The sequence below is a fragment of the Phascolarctos cinereus genome, unplaced genomic scaffold (genome assembly GCF_003287225.1).
Source record: "Phascolarctos cinereus isolate Bilbo 61053 unplaced genomic scaffold, phaCin_HiC Scaffold_5;HRSCAF=322, whole genome shotgun sequence".
In the NCBI taxonomy this organism is placed as follows: domain Eukaryota; kingdom Metazoa; phylum Chordata; class Mammalia; order Diprotodontia; family Phascolarctidae; genus Phascolarctos; species Phascolarctos cinereus.
This window is the reverse complement of record NW_027555958.1, coordinates 125,734,489-125,758,445: the sequence shown is the minus strand read 5'-3', so window position 1 is coordinate 125,758,445 and position 23,957 is coordinate 125,734,489. Positions and strand designations below refer to the sequence as shown.

At 38.0% G+C, this 23,957-nt stretch overlaps 1 protein-coding gene across 10 annotated transcripts in view; it reads right to left on the bottom strand.

The window, feature by feature from the left end:
* The window catches only part of EPB41L2 (erythrocyte membrane protein band 4.1 like 2), a 266,227-nt gene that overhangs the window by 190,450 nt on the left and 51,820 nt on the right, over positions 1–23,957 (bottom strand). For 4 of the 10 annotated variants that reach the window (XM_078155143.1, XM_078155146.1, XM_078155144.1 and 1 more), the window contains exon 1: positions 12,916–13,081. The exons of 5 other annotated variants lie outside the window; for them this stretch is intronic. In XM_078155143.1, coding sequence (XP_078011269.1) covers positions 12,916–12,934 — 19 coding nt within the window. In that variant the 5' untranslated portion in view covers positions 12,935–13,081. Of the gene's footprint in view, positions 1–12,915; positions 13,086–23,957 lie in introns of those variants that run through there. One more of the 10 variants, XM_078155147.1, reaches the window with a different exon arrangement.

The window sequence follows — 23,957 nt, the reverse complement described above, 5'->3', positions numbered from 1 at the left end:
CTGCTTATCTGTTTCCTACTGACCTTTGCTGTTCTTTTCTATTCATGTTTAAATGTTTCAATAATCCTTTCTTCTTCCTTTTTTCTTTTTTTTTTTCAATTTTGGTAACCCCACTGTTGGTTCCTCCCACCTCTTCCACCACCTAATTTGAAAAAAAGGAAATATAAAACCCTCATATAAGCATAGCTGAGCAAAATAAATCCCCACAGTGGCCATGTCCAAAAATGTATGACTTATTCTACACGTATAGCTCATCACCTCTCTGTCAGGAGAGAGGTATGTCTCCTCACCAATGCTTAGGAATCGTGGTTGGCCACCAACTTGTTGACTTGATCAGGGATCTTAAGCCTTTCAAAGTTTTGGGTTTTTTTTTAAACAGTGTTGTTATTATTGTATAAATTCTTTTCAGGATTATACTCATTTCACTCTGTATATATGCTCATAAATTTTTACCACTTTCCTTGAAATCATCTCTTTCATCAATTCCAATGGTATAATAATATTCCATTACATTCATACACCATAATTTGTTCAATCACTTCCCAACATCTGATGTGCAACCACTTAGTTACAAGTCCTGTGTTACTACAAAAAAATTCCTGTGGATATTTTTGTTTATATAGGTTCCTTTTCTCTTTCTTTGATCCTTTTGCGGGTAAAAGTGGTATCACTGGGTCAAAGAATATGAACATTTAGTGTCTTTTGGTGTTTAATTCCAAATTGCTTTCCAGAATAGCTGAAACAATTCACAGTTCCACCAACAACATATTAATATAGTTTGCATATAGTCCTCTACCACTTATTTTCCATTTTCATCATTTTTGTGGCTCTGACAGATACATAAGGTAGAATTTTATGTTAATTTGCATTTCTCTAATTATTAGTGATTTGGAGAATGTTTTCCATATAGTTATAAGTAGCTTGGGTTTCTTCCTTTGAGAACTGCCTGTTCCTTTTGACCATTTTCTTTTGGATAATGACTCTTGTTGTTATATCAGTTTCTGATCCTTCAGTTCCTGGCTCTTATTCTAATATATTTAAATCAAATCCTTATCAGTCATGAATGTTAAATAAGAAATTTTTGTCAAGAGAAACTTGGTACAAAGATTTTTTTGCCCAATTAACCTTCCTGTATAGTGTTGACTGCATTTTGTTTATGAAAACAGTGTTCAATTTAATATAATCAAAATTATCCATTTTATCTTCTGTGCTCTTCTATATTCCTTTTTTGGCAGTGAACTCTTCTTTCTTGAACAGTCTCCTAATACTGCTTGGTTCTGCTTTGGTTCTGGGGTTTTTTTGCTTTTTTTGGTGAGGCAATCAGGGGTTAAGTGACTTGCCCAGGGTCACACAGCTAGTGTCAAATGTTTGAGGCCAGATTTGAACTCAGGTCCTCTGATTCCAAGGCCGGAGCTCTATCCACCATGCCACCTAGCTGCCCCCCAATACTTTTATAACAATAAATACACCATAGTTTTAAGTGAATCAGTCAACGGCATGTATTAAGCATTTACTAAATACCAGTCACTGGACCCAAGCAGAGAACACAGAGAATCATGCCTTCAAAGATCTCACATTCTAATAGGAGAGACTTTTTACATACAGGATACGGTATCTCAGAAGCAGCCAGATAGCGTAGTGGCTTTCAGCCTTGGACTTAGGTGTCAGAAAGACCTAAGTTTAGAATTCTGCCTCAGATATTCACAAGCTGTGTCATGTTGCCAAGTTACTTAATCTCTTTTAGTCTTAGTTTTCTCATCTGTAAAATGGGGAGAATAGGCCCTACCTCATAAGACTGTTGTAAGGATGAAATGATGTAACATGTAAAGTACTTTGAAAACCTTAAATTCTAGTTGCTATTACATCATTATCATTATTATTATTAAACAGAAAATAATCTCATGGGCAAGGAAAACTGAGGGAGTCTTATTAAAGGAAGCCAGGGAAGCTAGGCGTCAGAGGTAAAAAGGAAGAGCTTTCCAGACGTGGAGGACAGTCACTTCAAACGCTAGGGGTCAGGAGATCTGTGAGGAACAGCAAGGACACCAGATTAGCACCCTGCTCTTCAGTTATTTCAATTGTGTCTAGCTCTTCATGACCCCATCTGGGCTTTACTTTGTAAAGATACTGGAGAGGTTTGTCATTTCCTTCTCCAGCTCATTTTACAGATGAGGAAAATGAGGCCAATAGGGTTAAGTGACTTGCCCGGGGTCACAAAGCTAGAAAGTATCTGAGGCCAGATTTGAACTCACAAAGATGACTCTTCCTGGCTTCATGCCGGGCACTCTATCCACTGTGCCACCTAGCTGCCCCTGACTAGCATCTACTGCCCTGTAATTTCCAATTCTGCTCTCTGAGGTCAAACAGAAAAAACCTAATCCTTATTACATGACAACCTTCAAATGTCAGAACAGTTTTGTTTTGGCCACAAATCTTCTCTTCCCTAGGTTAAATATACCTTGTTGTGCCTCACATGACAAACATACCTTCATGCCTTTAGAGTTGGAGGGAGAAAAAATCTGGAACTCCAACTGAATAAGGCCCAAATCAGATTAAAGTGTAACTGAGAAATATCTAACTAAATAAAAATACAATAGAACATACAATAATACAAATACAAAATACAATAGAACATATTAATATAATGTGGTTTCCTAAATCAATATGCTACAGGCAGGGATCCTAGTGGCCACATTTCTACTTGAGTCTGACCCCACTGATGTGGCCAACCTCTCCACTGATGAAGAAACTTATGCACAGAATTTAGTATCATATCTAATATCAGAGGTAGAAAATATCAAAGCGAGGATATAAACCCAAAATCTCTGTCTCTTAAATCCAGTGGTCTTTCCGTTACACTCGGCTCTCTTATTGTTCTTTGGAAAACAATGGAGTTTTGTGAAGTTGGTCTCCAGAGCCAAGTGATGGACACCTGCCTCCAAGGTGGCTGAGCACTACTAAACACCTTGAGCCAGAGAGCTCTGAGCTGCAGTAGATCTAAGCCATGCCAACACAATGAGTCCCTCAAAGGCTGAGAGCCACCAGGTTGACAAAGGAAGAGAGAACCAGCCCAGGTCAGAAAAAGATGAAGATTCAAGTTCTCATGATGATCAGTAGTGGGACTGTGCCATGAACAAGTCCAGCCCCGGTAAGACAGGGAGAGTCAGTCTTTTAAAACAAAACAAAACAAAAAACCCATAGCCTCCCCTAATTAGCATCTTTTACAAGGACATTAGTACAGCACTTGTATGCAGAAAGCATATTAGCTAAAATTCAGTCTAGATTCATAGACACAATTTAGGAATTTAGCAATAATCTTATCTCATGCATTCATTTTACAGATAAGGCACAATTAAAGCCAGAGATCTTACATGATTCACTCAAAGATACTTTTAGGCAATCAGCCCAAAAAAGAAACAGAAAAGAAGGCCTGATTAAGAATAAAAGTCTGTATAAGAAAGTAAAGATAGTTATCTGTAAGGAAAGAATAAGTTATTTGGTACATCTTTTATATATGGCAGCCAGGAATAGGATTGCTTCATGGTAATTCTTACTATGTTATTTAAACCTAGACTAGATTTCCTCATACTTCTACAATACTTACATTGTCATCCCACTGGGATTTCTCCACCCCGTTATCTGAACAGCTTCTGGCTGGGGACCAAAAGAACTATTAACTCTAATGCAATTGCCAAATAATATTCAGATCCAACCCACCCTAATATTCAGCTATGCTCTTGTTTTTTTTTCTTTTTATTCCTTTTCTCTACCTTTTCCTTCCCCGACCTTCTGCCTCACATAACTTGCTCAAGTTACACATACTGAGTATACAATTTCTTTTCTAATTTTTAAATGATTTCCTTTACTCACTCCCCATTTTTTTCCAGCCATTAAAAAACACAAACTAATTTTACTTGGACCTCCTCCTGTACAATTCAACTAGACTAGACATTCCTTACATAGAAAGATATTTTTTCCAAAAAGAGTGGGAATTGACACAATTTTTGCAGATTACCTACCTGACAATTTTACCCAGTGAACCCCCAAATTGTAAAAAAAAAAAAGTAAAAGCAATGTCAAAAAAGAGTGAGATGGAATATGTTTATATGCTTGTGAGGATATCACTGTTTCATATACCTCCTTTCCCCTCAGATAATATGGATAACTGACAGCTGATTTTGACATTAAATTGCATACATTAATCCTAGTCTTGCTAATACCAGCTAAATATTCCCTGGAGAACAGGTCCTCAAAAGGCACAGAACATGACTCTTCTTACCTTGAATCACATGGAAATGTCTATTCAGTAAATACTTCTGAGCTAATGAAAATAAGTATGGGAGACTCCACAGGGATGCAGAGGAGTGGGATGGAAGTGGAAATACCAAGCAGCAAAAATCTCTGCCCTCAAGCAGCTTACAATCTAGTTGAAAAGGGGAACTTAGAATCTAGAAGACCTAAACAAATTCTATTTCTCACACAGACTGGCTATGCGAGCCGGGGCAAGATACTTAACCTCTTTCTGCTTCAGTATCCTCATCTGGAAAACAGGAATAATAACATCACCTATCTCACAGAGTTGTTTTGAGGGTTAAATGAGGTAAAATATGTAAAATGCTTTGCAAATCTTAAAGGATTGTGTAAATACTGGCTACTATTGTCATGTGAAAAGTCAAATAATAAAGATAAGGATGGAAGAGGTTAAAAGATCATGGAACCAATTCCCATGTTAAGATAATGTATACACACACACACACACACATAAATATGTATATGTGGATATGTATATACACACATATACACACACATAATATTTAAGAGAAATAAAAAATCATAGAGTCCTAGATTTGGAGTAAAAAAATCCTGACCCTCTTAGCCGTGTGGCTTTGGACTTTTTACCTTTACCTATCTGGGTCTTGGCAGCTAGATGGCGCAGTGGATAGAGTGCTGGATCTGGAGTCAAGAACTCATCTTGAATTCAAATCTGACCTCAGACACTTATCAGCTGTGTGACCCTGGCAAAGTCACTTAACTCTGTTTGCTTTAGTTTTCTCATCTGAAAAATGAGATGGAGAAAGAAATGGCAAACCACATGAGCACCTCTGCCAAGAAAACCCCAAACAGGTTCACAGAGTCAGACACAAATGAAAAATGACTGGACAACAACAATTTGGTTCTTAGTTGCTTTATCTGTAAAATGAAGGAGGTTGGCTAGATAACTTTCTGAAGTCCCTTCCCAGTTCTAAATTCTTTCATTCTACGACTGGAGTGGATTATGGAGGACTACCAGACAGGTGGGAATGTGAGCTGTAACTTTAAAGACAGATAGATGTAGGATAGACAAAGAAGGAGAGCATTCCAGGATTCTGAATATCATTATCATCATCATCACCATTACCATCATCACCATCATCATCATCATCCTCCTCATCATCATCATAACACGGGATACAAAGTATTTATGCAGGAAAGTATTAAGAGATTAGGATTACAGACCCAAAGCTAGAAAAAAACCTAGAAGTCATCGAATCTAAGACATCCAAAGATCAGAGTTAATGCCAGGGTAAAGATTTTGGTTCTATCCCAACAGAGGAAACACTGAAGATCTCATAAAGGAAGGGACTAGCATTATTGAAGCAGCATTTTGGGGGAGAATAATAATGGCAGTTGATTCTAAATGGATTTAGGGGAGGAGGAAGTGAAGTGGGTATACTAAGATGTTATCACAAAATAGTTCATGAAATGATAAGAGCCTGAGCTATAGTTAAGATAAGGAAGTCAAAATAAAAAGAAAGGGATAATAGTCTACTGACATTGATAAGGGAGGAGGGGGAGATGAAAGAGGTAGGAGGAAAGGAGAGGAAGAGGGATCACAGTCACTAATACTAAGAGAACTATGAATCATAATAAACCTTGAGGTTCAATCTCACACACAGCAAATGAGCAATGATAACAAAAGATTGAAATAGTCCATGTTGACGAGGTTGTATTAAGATGGCACACTAAAATTTTAGCTTTGTTGGTGGAGCTGCAAAAAGGTTCAACCATTTTGAAAAGCAATTTGGAATTATGCAAATAAAATGGCAAAAATGTCCATATTCTTTCACCCAAAGAGTCCACTGCAAGACACAGACACCAAAGATGTCACTGATAAAAAGAAATACCCCATATAAACCACAATATTTAGAGCAATACTTTTTATGGTAGCAAATAACTGGAAACAAAGTAGATATCCACTAATTAGGGAATGACTTAAACAAACTGTTGTACATCAATGTAATGGAACTTTACTCTGCCTAAGATTAAGTAAGACTTAGAAACTTCTTACATAAGATGGAACACTTTTACTGAGATTTGAAGATAACTGTCCCATTGGATAGTAAGCTCCTTGAGGGCAGGGACTATCTTTTGCCTCTTTTTGCGTCCCCAGCAGTCAGCACAATGCCTGGTACATGCTTAATATATGTTTAATGAATTGAACTGAATTAAGTAGAGTAGGCCTAGACCTGTAATTTCAGATAAGGGAAATCCAGGTTTGGACACTCTCTAAGCTAATGCAGAGACTGGCAACTGGGGCCTTCAAACCAGATGGGAAAAACAGCAAAAGAAAAACAACAAAGATGAGTTTCCCTGTTATGCTACTGAAGTTCAATCTGTTATTCCCTAATAGAAAATCTCAATTCTCAATGAAGTCTCATTTAGGTTGAAAATTAGTTCAAAAGTTCAGGCCCCCTGTTCCAATGTTGTTTTTATAACTGGTATGAGAGATCATAGAATTTCAGAGCTGGAAGGAATCCTGGAAATCAACTATCATTTAATTCTGGAGCCAAAAGAGACCTCTGAGGCCATTTAATTCAACATCTCCATTTTATGGAGGGAGCTCAGAGACTCTTATAGAATTCTGTTTGGTAGGAAGGCAGCGGGATGCAGTATAGAGAACACTAGAGATGGAATCAGAGTGCCTAGGTTCAAATTCCAGGGGTTTTTTTCATACTTTTTGTGTGACCTTGGGCAAGTCACTTAATCACTTAACCTCCCTAAGGCCTCTGTTTCCTCCTGCTTAAAACTCTGTGCTGAAAAAGTAAAATGCAACATTATGTAACTATAACAACCCAGCTTGGCCCTTACACAAGTAAATGTTCTTCCCACCTTTCTTTGAAGATGAGAAACTATGGGTATGGAACACTGCAACTGATGAATTTTGCTCAACTGTCATGTTTCTTAAATTTTGAATTTAAATATAAAAAAATGTTATTAGACATTTTATTAGAAGGGATGGCTGTCTATGGGGGAGGAGGAGTAGGTTATATTTGGAAACAAAAGTAACATAAAAACAAAAATTATCACAAAACTTTTTTTAAATGTTAAAAAATAAAATGCACAAATTTCTGTTTTTGCAGTCTCTCTCATTTGATCCTGGACGTGACAAAACGGTTGTCTCTGGAAAAGGCCAACAGACGTGTATCTTATCCCTGTCTTCTTTCCTTTTGTGGTAGTCACTTTGTTAAGTCATTCAAACCTTGTTCACAAGTCTGAACAAGATACCTCAGAAGGGAAGTAAAATGCTGTGAGGTACTTTGCAAACCTTAAAGTAATGTCTGCATTTTTAGTTATCATCACATTGATCATGCAACATAAACCAGAACATGGACTAGTTAATTTGATGAAACTGTAGTAATCACACATGGGTAGACAGGTTACCTTGGGCCTCAGTTTCCTCATTTTAATAACTATTCTTATACAGTCACATTTATACAGTATTTTAAGGTTTACAAAACACCTTCACTAGAATCCTGTATAAATTTTGTTGGGTTAGTGTTACTGGGGGGTTTTTTTGTTTTTTTTTTTTTAAACCAAAAATGTGATTTTATTAATGTAGGAAACATCCAATAAGGAAATAGCTTCTACCAAGACAGGCCAGAACCTGCTCTGCACCTTAAGAGTCTAAGAAATTTTCTTTGGGACACTGAGGAGTTAAGTGAATTACCCTAGGGTCACACAGCCCATGTATGTCAAAACAGGACTTACTGACTCTCAGGCCCATTTTGTCTACTATAGTCATAAAATTATTCCCACTTTACAGTTATGGGAAAAGGGCCAGAGAGGTTAAATGAACCTTGATTCCATATCCAACACTCTGTCTACTGTAACCTACGACCTTCCTACAAATACAGAATTCTTCAACAAGAGTCTCCTAGCTCCCTTCATTAAATGGAGATGCTGACCTAGGTGTTCTCAAAGGTCTCTTCTGACTGTGAGATCCCATGATAGATGATCTCCAGGATTCTTTCCAGCTCTCAAATTCTATGGTCCCTCATACCATTTATAAAGCCAACATTAGAACAATGGGCCTGAACCTCTGAACTAATTTCCAACGTCAATGAGACTTTACTGGGAACTGAGACTTTTCTACCGGGGAAGCTGGTATATCACAGACTAGACAGACTTCAAGAGCATAATGGGAAACTCGACATTTTGTTTTTCTTCTGCTATTTTTCCCACCCAGTTTGAAGTGCCTTCCCCAACCCCGCAGCAAAAATCCTTTGGGAGTCATTGAACCAAAGTAACCTAAAACTGGAATTTCTGGGACTGTGAAGTTTTAAAAAGACAGTCTGTACAGCTTATCCCCACCCACTAGAATTAAATTTTGCACCACACATTCTCAGTGAAGCCTCTCATGTAATAATCAGTAAAAATGTCTAAAGGAAGTAACAAAAAGAAGGTATAGGAAAAAGAGAGAAATGTTTTGGTACATTAGGACATGATGTCATTCTAAACCATGGCTCTGAACTGTCCCTGGAATGCAGTTGGCAGATACTCGACAGCTACAATCCCTCAGCTCTTTCAACGCCCACCCAATGCTATTTAACTTATAACATATTGTTTTCTGTGGGCCAGAAGGGAATCTCACACATACCTCCAGGCTGTCCACACGAGGATCACCTAAGCATGCTGGAAAATTTTACACAAACCACAATGCCCAAAATCAAGACCCAGGCTCTGGGAGGTCAAAATTTGGCTGCTGTTAATCCTGCTTTTAATATTTGGCACAGTTATAAACAAACACAAAAAAAATGATTAGCTCTGTAATTTTATGGCTAATGTGATTCAAGCTTCAAATTCTCTTAGAGATACGTAGACTCTTCAAAAACGCTTTCACAACCACTTGGTGAAGAAGACATCATAATGACCCATTTATGATGAAAACTGAGGCAAAGAGGTAGTCCCATGATCTATAAAATCCAGAGGAGAAAGTGACGATGGTGATTTTGCACAGCCCTCCCTCACTTAAATCCAATTCATTTCTAAGTCATGGCATTGCTTTCATGTGTCATAGTCCTCTTCGAGAACAAAGGACAAACAATAACCTGTGAGTAGTAGGAGATGCCTCACTGGGGAACCAGCTGGCCAGTTCCAGTTGGGCAATGCAGCTCCTTCCCTCCCTCCTTCTCTTCTTTCCCCCCTCCCTCCTCTCTGTCCTACCTGCCAGTGCTTTGCCCAAGGAATATACATTTTGATTGCTGAAACCTCACGAGATATCTTGGAGTTTAGAGACTAGATTTATTTCTTAAGGACCATCCCTTAAACCCAAATCACTCTGGCTCTCATGGATTGGCCAACAACAGGTCCTAGTCCAAGCCTCACTTGGTCATTGTTAGAGAGCAACTGTAAATAGCAATTGTTTCTGTTTTGGCCAGAAACCCCAAGGGTATCTTCCCCTCCCAGATTGGTTCTGTCCTTTTCCTTCTTTCTTTTTACTAGGTAAAAGAAGCCATTCTTTGCCTCATTTCTTACCTAGCCTTAATCACTGAATGGACATTGCCTCAGTCAAACAGAGATCTGGGAAAGATCTCAATTACAAAAAGCCAAGGTCTCCCACTGCATCAGGGGATGTCTCCAGTCATCCTGATCTACATCTTACCATTGGATCCAGACGGCTCCAGAGGAGAAAATGAGGCTGGTAACTTTGCACATGCCTCCCTCACTTAAATCCAACTGATTTTCAAATCATGGCGTCACCTTCCTGATGTCATGGTCCTCTTCAAGAATGAAGGACAAACAAGAAGAAGAATAAGAAGTAGCTGCTCATTTAGAGGCAAAGAAAGAAGATATATTCCTTTTTCCTGGTTTCCCAACTCCCACGGCCCATCTCCCAAAATTTTAAAAAAAAATCACACTCCACTCTTAACACCTTTCAAGTTAATTCAGCATCAAACATTAAGGATCTACTATATACCAGGCAGGGTACCAGGCACTGAGAATACAACAAGTTACTTTTAAAGAGATTATAATCTGGAAAGAAATATAAGATGTGTGCACAAATAGTAATCAGGTAAATTAAAATATTACTGATTGAGTACCCAGGAAAAATCAAAGTGCCCTGATAAGTTCAAAGATGCAGTGATTACTTGTAAGGTGTAGAGCGAAGAGTGAGATGAATTCATGGAAGACTTACTGAGGGGATGTAGGGTAGGACAGTACCAATCAAAGTAGAAAAAGACGGTAGCAATGGACATAGAATCAACAAAATTTAACAGTGGATCAGATGTGAAGAATAAAAGAGGGGAAAGTATCAAGAGTGATTCTGACATTTCAAAGCTCGGTGACTGGAAAAACAGGGATGTCATGCATAGAACTGAGGAAGTTATGGAAAAAGGAAGATTTAGGAGAAAAGATAAAAGCACAGTGCAGTTGGAGGAGTACTGGATTCGAAGTCAGGGGCGCTGGGTTCAAATACTAGCACCATCATTTACCACTTGCATAACCTTTGGCAAGTCATTCACATCTCTGGGTCTCAGTGTCCTCGAATGTAAAATAAGGGCTGGCTTGGAGTAGATGACCTCCAAAATTCTCCTTCCAGCTCTAAATTCATGATCCTATGATTAGCTTAGTTTGGGTCGTGTTAATTTAGACAGATCCATGGACAGATGTCTAGCATCTAGTGGAAAAATGACTGTTAGGGAAATGTAAAGAGTTCCTTGCCGTAGTGAAGTCCCACTGAAATTATGTAACATAAATTTGTAACGGACACGATTAGCAAAATTTCACGATTTTGTTCAGAAACATATAAGTAGGAGCAAAAGCAAAGCAAAGTCATAGTGATCCAAGACTAGAGTTTGGCAGGGCAAAATCTTAGATAGGATAAAGGGGCAAAGTTATTCAAGACAACAGCAGAGAGTTGAACTGCTTCACCAAAGGATCAAGGCAGGAAGGGGAATGTAGCTGGTGCAGGGAAGAGTCTGGGAAAAAGTGAGGGATGAAGGCATTGGAAGTCACAAAAAAAGATACAGAACACAACTTAGCATTGAAAGACAGAGGTGGCGGAATGACAACAAATTGTGATTAGAAAAAAAGGAATTTTAAAGTTCATGAACATGGAAGTGGAGTATCTGTGTGTGATAGCAAGATCAAGTACATGACCAGCTTTGTTGCTGTAGTATGGAGGGCTAGCTCATGGGAAATGAATAAAATGAGGCCTTGAGAAGTTAGACTGTCAGAGAGAGTATCCCTGGTATGAGGGTCAGAGGTGGTGAAGAGGATGGAAAGAAAAATGTAAAGAGTAAAGCACTGAACTCATTAAGTAAAAAAAGAATGTCCTAAAGGTCTACAGACCATGCTAACCAGAATCATGACGTGGTGACAAACATGGATTGAATGTACCCTAGAGGAAGAGTTCTTTGTTGAGTAACACTGGTAGAGGGGGGCTGGAAGGGACAATAGAGAATAAGAGGTAACCCAACTCCCCCAACCATGACCAGAGAGCTGGGAGGCATGAATGAAAGTGCAATTAGTGATGGAAAGGGTAGTCACAGAAACCAAGTCATTAGTGAGTATAAGATGAAGGAAATAAAAAAAAAAAGGTTTAAGATGGCATCTAGTTTGTTACCTATGGAGCAAGCATTCTAAGGACCAAACTAGAAGGATAAGGTAGCTTTAGAATGAGAGACTGGGGAAGGGGAAGGAAGAGGATGGGAATAAGAGAATAGTCACTGGGGAAGGAGAATGGAGTTTGATCAATAACAACCAAGTTTCAGAATCACTGCAATAGAGTGGGTAAGACAGGATTAAAATATGTTCATCACTGACAAATGAGTTTAAGTAGATTATCACTGTCCACAGCAGGTCAGCCTCATAATAGACTTGTCCCAGAAAATCAGGAAAGTGGGGCACAATCTTCTTGGTCTCAGTTTCCTCACCTATAAAACTGGGGTGTTCATCTAGATTAACTCTGAGGTCCCTCCAAACTCTAGATCTATGATCATTGTATCAATATGAATTCAGATGACTCTGGTTCTTCTCTCAAGACACAGCTTAAGCACCCCAATTGCCAGTGCTCTCCCTCCCAAACCACCTTGCATGTACTTTGTATTTATTCTCTATATGCATGTATATGTTTGTGTACCTGTTGTCTCTCTCATTAGAATGTAAGAGCCTAGAAAATAAGGTTTGTATCATTCAATGATTTGCATCCATAGCACCTAGTGCATAGGGCCAGGCACAAAGGACATACTTGTTAAGTATTTATTGGTTGACTAACTTATCCCAACTCCAACCACAGGAAAAAAACAGGAAAAATCCAATCTTGTATTAGGTCAATTCAGCAAATTCAATACACATAACAAAACAAGACAAAAAGATATCAAAATCCCTGCCCCTTTGTTTACATTGCTCAGCTAGACACATACTAAGGAACTGGGACCAACATAAAAGTCATATAGAGATCAAATTGTTGATAAATTTTCTCTCTCTCTCTCTCTCTCTCTCTCTCTCTCTCTCTCTCTCTCACACACACACACACACACACAAAATTGCAAACCAGCCACAAGTGGTCAAAAGGATTCATATTACCATCACAATATGTCCCGCAGTTTTCTCTCCTTTATTCAAAGACATTTAGTAAGTATAACCAACTACCTGAGATGCCCTTCCTCATAGGGTCAGTTCTCTCACAATTTTGCTAGGTCCCTTGAATTGTCATCAGTCGTAACAGGCTACTGTCCAAACACAATCTGTTCATTCATTTAAACATCAACGCAGTCAGGCACGTTCAGTGTGCAAGCAACCAGTCCCACGGCATGGCCACGAGAGATAAGCACCACTGAGTTGCTGCTGGAAGGCCTTGCTCATAAACAAATTGTTTTTCCCATAATTATCTCTAGGTTTGAATCAGAGTCTAAAAAAGCCTTTCATGTTACTCTCAGGAGAGGAACAAAAAGCAGCACTTACGATTTGGTGCTACTGTTTATTAGACCAGGTCACAAACAGCAGACTACAGAGCATCAGTCAGGCATTTAGAGGGTGTCCCAGGGGAAGAGTATTTCTCTGGAGGAAGTACCACCTACTAAAACATCACTACCTCAAGTGCCCAGACTAGTATACTGAGACAAAAAGAAAAAGATGCATCTTCATCACCAGGAAAACAGATTGGAGGGGAGAGGGGAAACGGGCAGACAAGACAGGAAGAGACAGAGAGAGAGAGAGAGAGAGAGAGAGAGAGAGAGAGAGAGAGAGAGAGAGAGAAGAGAAGGGTAAAGAGACAGAGAGGAAGAGAGACAGAGAGAGAGGGAGGAAGGAGGGAGGAGGGAGGGAATTTATTAGTGTTTACTATGTTCCAGGCACTGTGCTAAAGCTGGCAATAAAAATATAAGCAAAAATACAGTCCCTGTCCTCAAGGAGTTTACATTCTAATAGGGTAACAACACATAAAAAGGGAGCTGAAAAGGGAGGGGAGACAGGGGAACTACTTACACAGGGGGCAAAGTGAAGTAGTCAAACAGATTGCAGCAGATTAGGAAAATAACAACAAAAAAAAATTTAAGGTTTTCTTGGTAATGATATTGGAGTAGCTTGCCATTTCCTTCTCCAGCTTACTTTACAAATGAGGAAACTGAGGCCAACAAGGTTAAGTGATTTGCCCAGGGTCATATAGCTAGTAAGTATCTGACTGAGGCTAGATTTGAACTCACAAAGATGAGTCTTCCTGACTTCAGGCCCGGCCTGCATCACCTAGCTGTCCCCAGATATTCTAAATAGTACAAAAGTAAAACTGAGTTCCAACACTATGGTTAAGTCTAAGGTGTTACACAACAGGATGCATGGTGGTAATGGTAGAAAAAGTGAGAAAGAGTGATGGAAAACTCATCATCCTAAAAAGCATCAGAACCAGCTTAGTTGCACATAGCCAGATGTGTACTGGACAATTTTTTAGCCTTCCAAGTGTTTTGCTTTTTTTTTTAAATTGATCTCATATACTGTACTATTCTTCTAAATGTGCAAGTAACGTAAAACATCTTGTCCAAGTTAACAAATAAAGAGGGGACACACTGAATAATCAAATGCATGTGGTTAAAAACATCTACAAAAATATATCGCTCAAGCAGCTGAAAAAAACTGAAAAAAAACATACTAACTCATAACTAGAAAAGCACACGTTGTCCTACTTTACACTAGTGAATAAAACAGGAGCGAAATGAAGAACTGGGGTCTGTTTGGGTTTTGCTGTTGCTATTATGTGGTTTTGGTCTTGCTTTGTTTTTCTTTCTTTTGGGTTGTTTTTTTGCTTTTAAAGTATTAGAGTCTATTTTACTCCTACTCCCTTCAAAGGATGTTGCCCAAGGATTTTACCCTGACCTACCAAAGCCAAGATATGGCTTTATGAAGTTAGATTTTTAAAATTATTTTCTGTAAAGACCTACCAAGGTTAAGACCAAAAAAAAAAAAATAGAATTTTCTCACACATAACCAGAGAGCCGGTCCAGAAGCTGCTGTTCTCTCCTAAGAGAAGTTATTCTTTAGCCACAAGCTACTACAAATTGTTCAAGCCTTTTGGCAGCCATACAGGAAACTGTCCTTTTCACCCTCTTCATCTCTCTCTCTCTCTCTCTCTCTCTCTCTCTCCTCCTCACATTCCCTTCCCTCTCTTTCCTTCTCTCCTTTCCTCCCTCTCTTCTTTCTCTTTTTCCCCTCCCTTTCTTTCTCTCCTTTCCTTCTTCCCTCTCTCTTCCCCCTTTCTTCCCCTAAAAAATGTAGTCAGTTTCTAGCTAAGATCCACCCATCATTCAGAATTCCTCCCTTGTTGAATCAAAACACCCATTAATGTTTCATTCATTTTCCTATGAAGAAGCTTTGAATATTCTTCACTTGTATAAAACACAGAAAATAAATTATCTAAAGCAAGATAAGAAATAAGAGTGGGCAAAACCCTTTATTAAAATGGAACATAAATAATATAACACTAGTGTTTAGAATTTATGGAGTATGTGTAATCAATAAAAGCTGTTTCCATTTTACTCACAATTTGAAGGAGGCAGTAAGTAGGCCACATGAGAACCATTTCCTCATTTTCAATTGTCTGTATCTTCACACTATCCAGCTTTTGATATGCTTTTAATAGGAAGAATAGCTGAACAAATCTGTATCTAATACTGTCCTTTGAAAAAAATCCCAATAAAGCCCTTTTGCCTCTCCACATGCAGACTCTTAACTTGGCAATCTCCCACAGAAGAGCCCAGGATGAGAACCATCTCACAGGTCAGACAGGGGCATTTTGGCAAACCTCATCATGAACTTGAATGCAGAGGCTTCACTCAGCTTTTCACTGTGGCCCACAAAATCCATTCACATTCTTCCACTTCAGACATTAAAGAGGGAGAGTGCTCAACAACCATGACTTATTTAATTTCTAAAATAAAGCGAACCTTGCCATTTAACACAAAATTGGGGAAGACTGCTCAAAAAGTGGGAATTCATCTGTGTTCCATTTAGCTGAAAATCCCACTGATGAATCATACGCAGAAAACAAAGCAGCAATGTGGCAAAAAGTCATCTGCAGTTAATCACAAAACCAAGGGCATTCAGATGCCCAGGCCCAGCGAGCTGATAAAGAGGAGATGAAGTAAAGATTAATTGAAACCAGTATTTTACTGGAAACTTTTCAGTCTCCAATGGCTACTGACCATTCCACTAATGATATAAAGTTAATTTATTAAACACGGTCTAATTTTGAGGAAAGGGGGATGGGGGGAAGGGAGAGCAGGGGAGAAAGTATGAACCTAACATTCTATTAGATTACTGTCCTGATCCAAATATAGACTACACCCCCCCAAATATAGCCCACATCCCTAAAATAAGAGCTTTTTAAAGGGATAATATAGAATATAATGTGAAAATTATGATGTAAATTTATTACATCACATATTTGTTACAAAGTAATTTTATATTTCTTTCAATTAAAATAAATACATTTTATTCATTTAAATCACCCTAGCACTCTAGTTTCACATTATCTTTTAACTACCTTTGCTGACCCCCCCCAACTTTCAGCAATCTCCCCACTGTATACAATTTGTATCTACTTATCCATGCATAATGTTCTCCCCTCCTCCCCCCTCCCCTTAAAATATAAGCTCCCTGTGGGCAGGGATTTGTTTTTATGTTTTTAAAGTTTGGTATAACAGTACTTAGCACAGTCTGGGCAATACAGTAAGCACTTCATAAATGCTTGCTGAATTAAATAAGAATTTAATCATTAGTATCTTAGGAGAGAACAACAGCTTCTGGACTGGCTCTGTACCTGGGTTTGTACAAAAAACCAGATTTGAAAGCAAAAGCATAGTCCTGACTGATACAAAGTCGCAGTACTTTGATTTGATATGAAAAAGAGTGTTAAAACTAAATTCTCATCACAGGACAATATAAATATGCACATTTAAAACTTATTCAAAAATTTATTCATTTATTTGACTTGAGACGTCAAACAAGGATCAATTGAAGGAACTGGGTATGTTTACTTTGGAAAAAGAGAAATCCTAGGAAATTATATGACAGTATTTGAATGGTCTCATCTGGAAGTACCAGAGCTTAACTCAATACCTGAAATGTAGAAGGCACTTAATAAATCTTTATTGGTTGACTGATTAATATTGATATTGATTGACTGGGCTTATTTTACTTCACCTCAGGACAGAGAACTTAAAATGGATAGAAGTTTCAAAGCTGACTTTGGTCCCATATAACGGAAATCTTCCTCACAATCAGAGCTGTTCAAAAGTAGAATGGGATGCCTTAGGAGATAGTGAGTTCCTAATGTTGAGGGGCGGGAGGAGGGGACCGAGATGTCTCTGTGGGTAGTTCAGAAGACCACTTGTCAAGTATGTCCATAGAGTAATTCATATCCAGGGAAAGACTGCTAGACTAATTGACCTCTGATACCTGTTACAACTCAAATTCCGGGATCTGGAATCTTCACAAGGTCATGCCATTCCAAAAATGTTAACAGAATCATTTGGACAAAGGAGAGAAGGAAGAAATTCCAAAGGGGATCTATGGCACTCAAAATAAGAGCGACTTAAAAAGCTTGACACACTCCCAGGACGAGGCTGGTTGTTTATGACCTGACCTGTCTATATTTAAAAACAAAAGGAACGTCTGTTATTTTCACTATGTTTAAGTTAGTTTAAACAGATTAAGTGTGACTATCAGTGACTGATACTCCTGAGTGATATACATGAATTATTCACTGCTCACTATAAATATATGTTAACGAGCTAGGTTACCCCATCTTCATGTCTCTATAAATAAATAAGACCATTAAAGAGGTGATACATTGTCTAATCAAACTATAAGCATCATCAAAGCACATCTAACAGTTTATAATCATGTGAAGTTGTCAAGCAAGAAGAAATCACCTCTCTGATGTAAAGTAAAATAACTTTAAGTCATCAAATGGGCAAAAACAACTAAAAACAATGAAACAACACTGAAAGAATTGTGGAGAAAGAGGCACGCACACTCATTTACTGCTATTGGAACCACAAGAACCAAGTGGGTTAGCACAGTGCCTGGCACAGAGTAAGCACTATGTAAATGTTAGCTATTGTCGTTGTTGTTGCTTTTATCCTTGGAGAGTAATCAATAGTACATAATAAAAATTACAAAAATAATCATAATCTTTGATCCAAAAACTCCATTGTTTGCAACATTCCCTAAAACTGTCATCAGGAACAAAAAAAAGCATTATTAATGATGCAACAGTATTTGTAACCATTGCCCCCCACCAAAGAAAAAATTCTAAAAGTAACCTAAAAATTCAACAATGAGGGAATGGTTAACTAAACTGTGATACATTAATGTAACGAAATGCTGATTGACTGCAAAAATGGTGGAGAATTTTTAAAGCTTGGAAATTTTTTATGAAATAATGAAAAGTGATAATGCAGAACTAGAGGAGAAAGAGACCACTCTATTTAAAATGAAAAGTAAATGAGAACAAATGGATAAAGAATCTAAAGTAATGAAAAATGATTTATTAAACACAAGGTGCTAAGCACTGTGTTAAAGGACTGAAGACACACAAGCAAGTCTCTGCTCTCAAGGAACTTACATTCTAATAGTGGGAAAAAAAACTTGTAAAAGGGAAAGTTGTGGGTAAAGGGGGAGGTATTCTTCAGCATTCAAGTTCCACTGAGTAGGGAATGAAGATGATCAGACCATCAGGTGGTATAATTTGGAAATAGTTCAAAAGGGGATGGAGACTTAAAAAGGAATGACTTGAAAAGTGACATAATGCACAGAAATTAAATTTAAGTATTTACTAGACAAATTATGTTGCTGTTCAATATACAGAATGTAGACATAAAATAAAGCTACATTTCTTTAAAACAAAATACATTGCAAAGCATACAATTAAGTGTAGGAGACCACAGAAGTACAGTTTACTTCCCAACAGCCACTTTGCACAGTGGTTAGAGCACTGAAGCTGTGTTAGGAACATGAGTTCAAATCCAGCCTCAGACACTTAATATGTCTGAACTGCATGACCCTTGGCAAGTCATTTTAACCTCTGGTTTCCTCGTTTCCTCAACTGTAAAACGGCGATGATATTGTTAACACCTACTTTCATCAAATGTTAAGTGCTTAGCACAGGGCCTCAAACACTTAGTCATGTAATTAATGCTTGTTTCCTTCCTGCCTTCCAAACAAGTTGGCAGCAGCAAGAAAAGACCTGCCACGAAGTCACTCCAGAAATGTGAAGCACTTCTGGAAGGCTGGTAAGCATCGATGTTACATTTTATTTAATAACAGCTAGTAATAATAGCTGACATTTTATAGCACCTACTAGTTGCCAGGCACTTTGCTAAGTGCATTACAAGTATTAACTCATTTGATCCTCACAATAACGCTGGGTGCTATTATTATTCCCATTTTGCAAATGAGGAAACTGAGGCAAACAAATTAAATGACATGCCCAGGATCACACAGATAATAAGTGTTGGGCTGTACTGGAACTCAAGTCTCTGACTTCAAGTCTGGTGTGTTCTATCCATAGTATTACCGAGTGGCCCAAGCATGTATCTTCTAGTTCCTGTTGGAAAGATTCAAGAACAGAATATTCTGGTTCATAGAATTTGATGTTAAGATATCAATTAAATTAACTGGTTTTATACTATCTGTTTGTGTTTCTTAATCATGAGAAAAATCTTTGCAGAACCAAACTGATTTAGAGCTATTTCTAAATGTTAATAATTAAATCTTAATCTACTAACATTATGGAGGGAAATGATCAATTACCACACCAATTTCTATTCCTTTCTCACCCTAATCAAATGTCTTTATTACCAATTGTTCAGACCTGTATTTATGACCTGTCCAGTCTAAAGTTTTGTTTGTACTTTTTAAGTATCCTTGTACAGTTTATTTTTTTATAGACAGGGAAGGACAATGAAGTCCCTTCACGATCCTAGAGGAGAAATTCTGCAAGTTTGGCTTCAATGAAACCAGGAGTTTGTAAAAGCTGGCTTATAGCTCAGAATTCTCTGTTAACTGTGTGGGAGAAAAGGGTAAAAAGGGCAATTTTCCTCCATGCTGCCAAAAGGCCTGAACAATTTGTAGTACTTTGTGGTTAGAGAAGAGCAACCTTCAAATTGGCTAGCTATACATGTGTGAACGGAGGGCTTCCTTGCTCCACTCCCTTTCATTTCAGAGAGCATCTTCCTGGTTTGGAATTTTAAAATCTCTTTAAAAGAGAGCTTTTACAAGATATGGAAAAGGCAAATGGATGGGGAGGAGTATAACAGGGGAAACCTATACTTGAAATTTATCTTAGCTTTGAGAATTAAAAACCGTTCCAGTATTCACAATTCCACTTAAAAGGCTGCCTTTATTCCACCTAGACTTTTCAGTTCTAGATACCGTAAGGTTTTTCTACAGACCACAGTGTCAAAATTAAGAACCAATTTCACAGGAATTAAAAACAAGGTATAGGAAGCCTAAAAAAAAAAGGTATATCTTGTTTTAAGCAGAACCAATATTAAATATGAAAACCCAGAATCACAAAAAGTAGAGGGAGGGAGGGAGGAAGGAAGGAAGGGGAGGAAGGAAGGAAGGAAGGAAGGAAGGAAGGAAGGAAGGAAGGAAGGAAGGAAGGAAGGAAGGAAGGAAGGAAGGAAGGAAGGAAGGAAGGAAGGAAGGAAGGAAGGAAGGAAATTAAAGGGTGATTATTCATTTTGTAATTTCCTGGTCCTCTAAATAAGAGAGTTGCTGTCTAGGTGACCTAGCAAAGCCAGTCCTAAAATCTATGATGATCTTATATAATGAGGCACACCTGTTGTGGCCAAATGAAATAATGCAATTCACAAGAAGGTGGTAAAAACAGTGAAAAAAGAATACTGTAGAAGAACTGAGATGATCCAGGTTCTGAATGAACTTTTAAGTAAATCACTTCACCACTCTGGGCTACAACTCTAAATTAAAGGGACTGGACTAGATGATCCCTAAGAGTTCCACCTCCATTTCACTATCCTGTGATTCTTTCTTTACAGTTATCCAAGTACCTGGAAATGTATTTATAAAAGCAGAAGGCATCAGCAGAGATAATGAACTATTACAAAAAAATGAAAAGTATCAAGCCTGTTATTATGGTGGTAGAAATACTTTGGTTGCAACTAATGCCATGTTTCTACTTCAAAGAATTACTTTGAACTGAACATCATCACCACACAGCGGTTAAATTCTCTCTCAAGTAGACAGGCTTGACAGCAACATACATTCAATTATGTGTGTGTGTGTGTGTGTGTGTGTGTGTGTGTGTATGTATGTGTGTATGTATATTCATTCAGACCTATCACTGACCCACTAGGTAAAGATACATGTTAACAGATCCACCTTCACAGCATCTGTGCTCTCTTAAAACCCTTAACTTCCTTCACTGTTCAACTCAGGTATCCCCACCTGTAGGAAGCCCATAGCCAACTGCTTCCTAAATTACCAGGACAAAGACACAGTGCTCTTCTATTTTTTGATTCTTTTACTCTCTTTTCAAATCAAAAGCCAATATTAAAGTTGCCTGGAGAAGTATCAACAATCTCAGATATGCAGATGATACCACTGATGGCAGAAAGTGAAGAATAAAAAAGCCTCTTGATGAAGGCGAAAGAGGAGAATGTAAAAGATGGCTTGAAGTTTAACATCAAAAAAGATCACAGCAACCGGTCTCATCATTTCCTGGCAAATAGAAGGAAAAGAAGTGGAAACAGTGTCAGATTTTATATTCTTGGGTTCAAAGATCACTGCAGATAGTGACTGCAGCCATGAAACTAAAAGACACTTGCTCCTTGGAAGGAAAGCTATGGCCAAAAAAAAGCAGAGATGTCACCTTGACAACAATGGTCCCTACAGTCAAAGCTATGGTTTTTCCTTTAGCAATGTATGGCTGTGAGAGTTATAACTATATAGAAAGTTAAGTGCCACAGAAGCAACATTTTCAAATTGTGATGCTAGAGAAGACTTCTGAGAGTCCCTTGGACAAGGAGATCAAATCAGTCAATACTTATATTAATTCAGACTATTAATTGGAAGTTTAAATACTAAAGCTTAAATACTTTTGCCTCATAATGAGAAAACGGAACTCTTTGAAAAAGACTATGATGTTGGGAAAGATTGAAAGCAAAAGGAGCAGGGGACAGATGGCAGAAGATAAGACGGATAGATGGTGTCATACAGGCAACAAACAAGAGCTTGTACTGACTTTGGGAGACAGTGGAGGATAGAAGGGCCTGGTATGCTATGGTCCATGGAGTCACAAAGAATTGGACACAACTGAAAGCCTGAACCACAATTACAAACTCTCTTTGCAAAGAAATGAGATGAATCAGGACTTGGGGAGCAAGATCTTACATGCTTGATAATGTCTCTAATAACCTCTACTTGAGTCCTACTCTAATGTCTCATTGTAGGAATAGTGAGAACAAGCATTAAAGAGAGCTCATTGTCAAACTGGCCACCATAGGATTAATTTTTCCAGCCACAGCCACTTGAGAAGACCCTCTACTAAGTCATAAATGTAGAAGTAATGACGTAGAGAACATGACCCCAAAAGTGCATTTCCCACAAAGTGTGAGCCTGATGAAGCACAACTTATGGGGAGAGTACTGATTGACACTACACTTCCTAGAGAGCAGCAGTGCAAACACACATCATAGTGATATCACTAGGGAGGGGCTCAGGTTGATTCCTCTTCTTAACTTCTCTATTTCCATTAGTTATTTCCATTAATTATTTCCATTAATTATTTATTTCCATAAAGGTACCATAATTATTCCAGACCCAAATCTCAGAAACTGCCTTAGTTCCTTCTCCACCTCAGCCAAGAAAATTAGCTCATCACCAAATCCTCTAAATTCTTCATTTACAATGTCTTTCCCATTACCCTATTTTAGACTCTTATACTTAGATTAATGTAACTTCCCCAACTGCATAACTTCCCCAACTGCAATCTCTCTTCTTTCTTCCATTTCTTTCTTGAGAAAAGCATCTTTTCTGGACTTCGATTCTTTTTTTACATTTCTAGAAATTACTATCTGTATATCACCATGAAAATAATCTTCCTAAAATATTGCCCTGAGCTACACTTCTCCACTTAAAACCCTTGAAAGGTCAATAGCTAAAGAACAAAATTCAAATTCTGAACATTCAAGGCCCTTCCAAACTAGACCCCAACCTACCTTCTAGCCTTCTCTCTCAACTACTCCCCTGTGGTCCATTCCAAACAAACTATGACCAAGATACCTCCATGCCTCTTGTTCGTGCTATTTGCAACACCAAAAAACATCTTTGTTCGACATTACATATGTAGGGCCTACTCATCTCTCAAGGCTCAATGTGAGACCTTCTATGGTATTCCAACCCAGAGTGGTATTTCTTACTTCTGAACCTATGCCACTTATTATCAACATCACTCACCTAGCAACTGAATCATGAACTTTATATGTTGAAAGCAAAGCAACAATACAAGTTATTTATCCTACTTTATTTAAAATATCATTTACATATAGACATATAAACATGTATGCATGTATATCCAGCCCCGAAAGTAGAGCTTATAAATTGTCTTATACTTTTTTATGTCACCACAGTGCCTCCTATAATATATATGAGTAATAATCTTGTCATTAAGAGAATTCTGACTTTTAGAAACAGGGGTGCCTGTACTTTTTTTATATTTATGAATTTATAAGTAGATGGCTTTAAAAGGGATAGAATTCTCTGACCCTGTTCATCTACTTATAAAGAAAGGCCAAGGATATATCAGTAATATGTATATGTGTATACATAAATGTATATACATATAAAATATGTATATAAATACAACAATATAAAAATATAAAATCTTCAAAGAGATGCTGCTACTGATGATTGTGTAATGAGTTAAAGGACTGATATGCAACCATTAGTTCACCCCCTGCCCCTGCCAATAATTCAGAATGGTGAGTGGTAGAACAGATAAGACCATCAGAATGGATAGACCATTAGACAGGGAGCCAGGAGATCTGTGATCTTTTTTTTTTTTTCCGTTCTGCTTTGATCTTACCGGGTTGATTGCGGTAGGTCACTTAAGGCAAACGATAACAAAGAGACTGTATGTAAAATAAGAGGATAACCACTCCAGTTTTACTGCAATG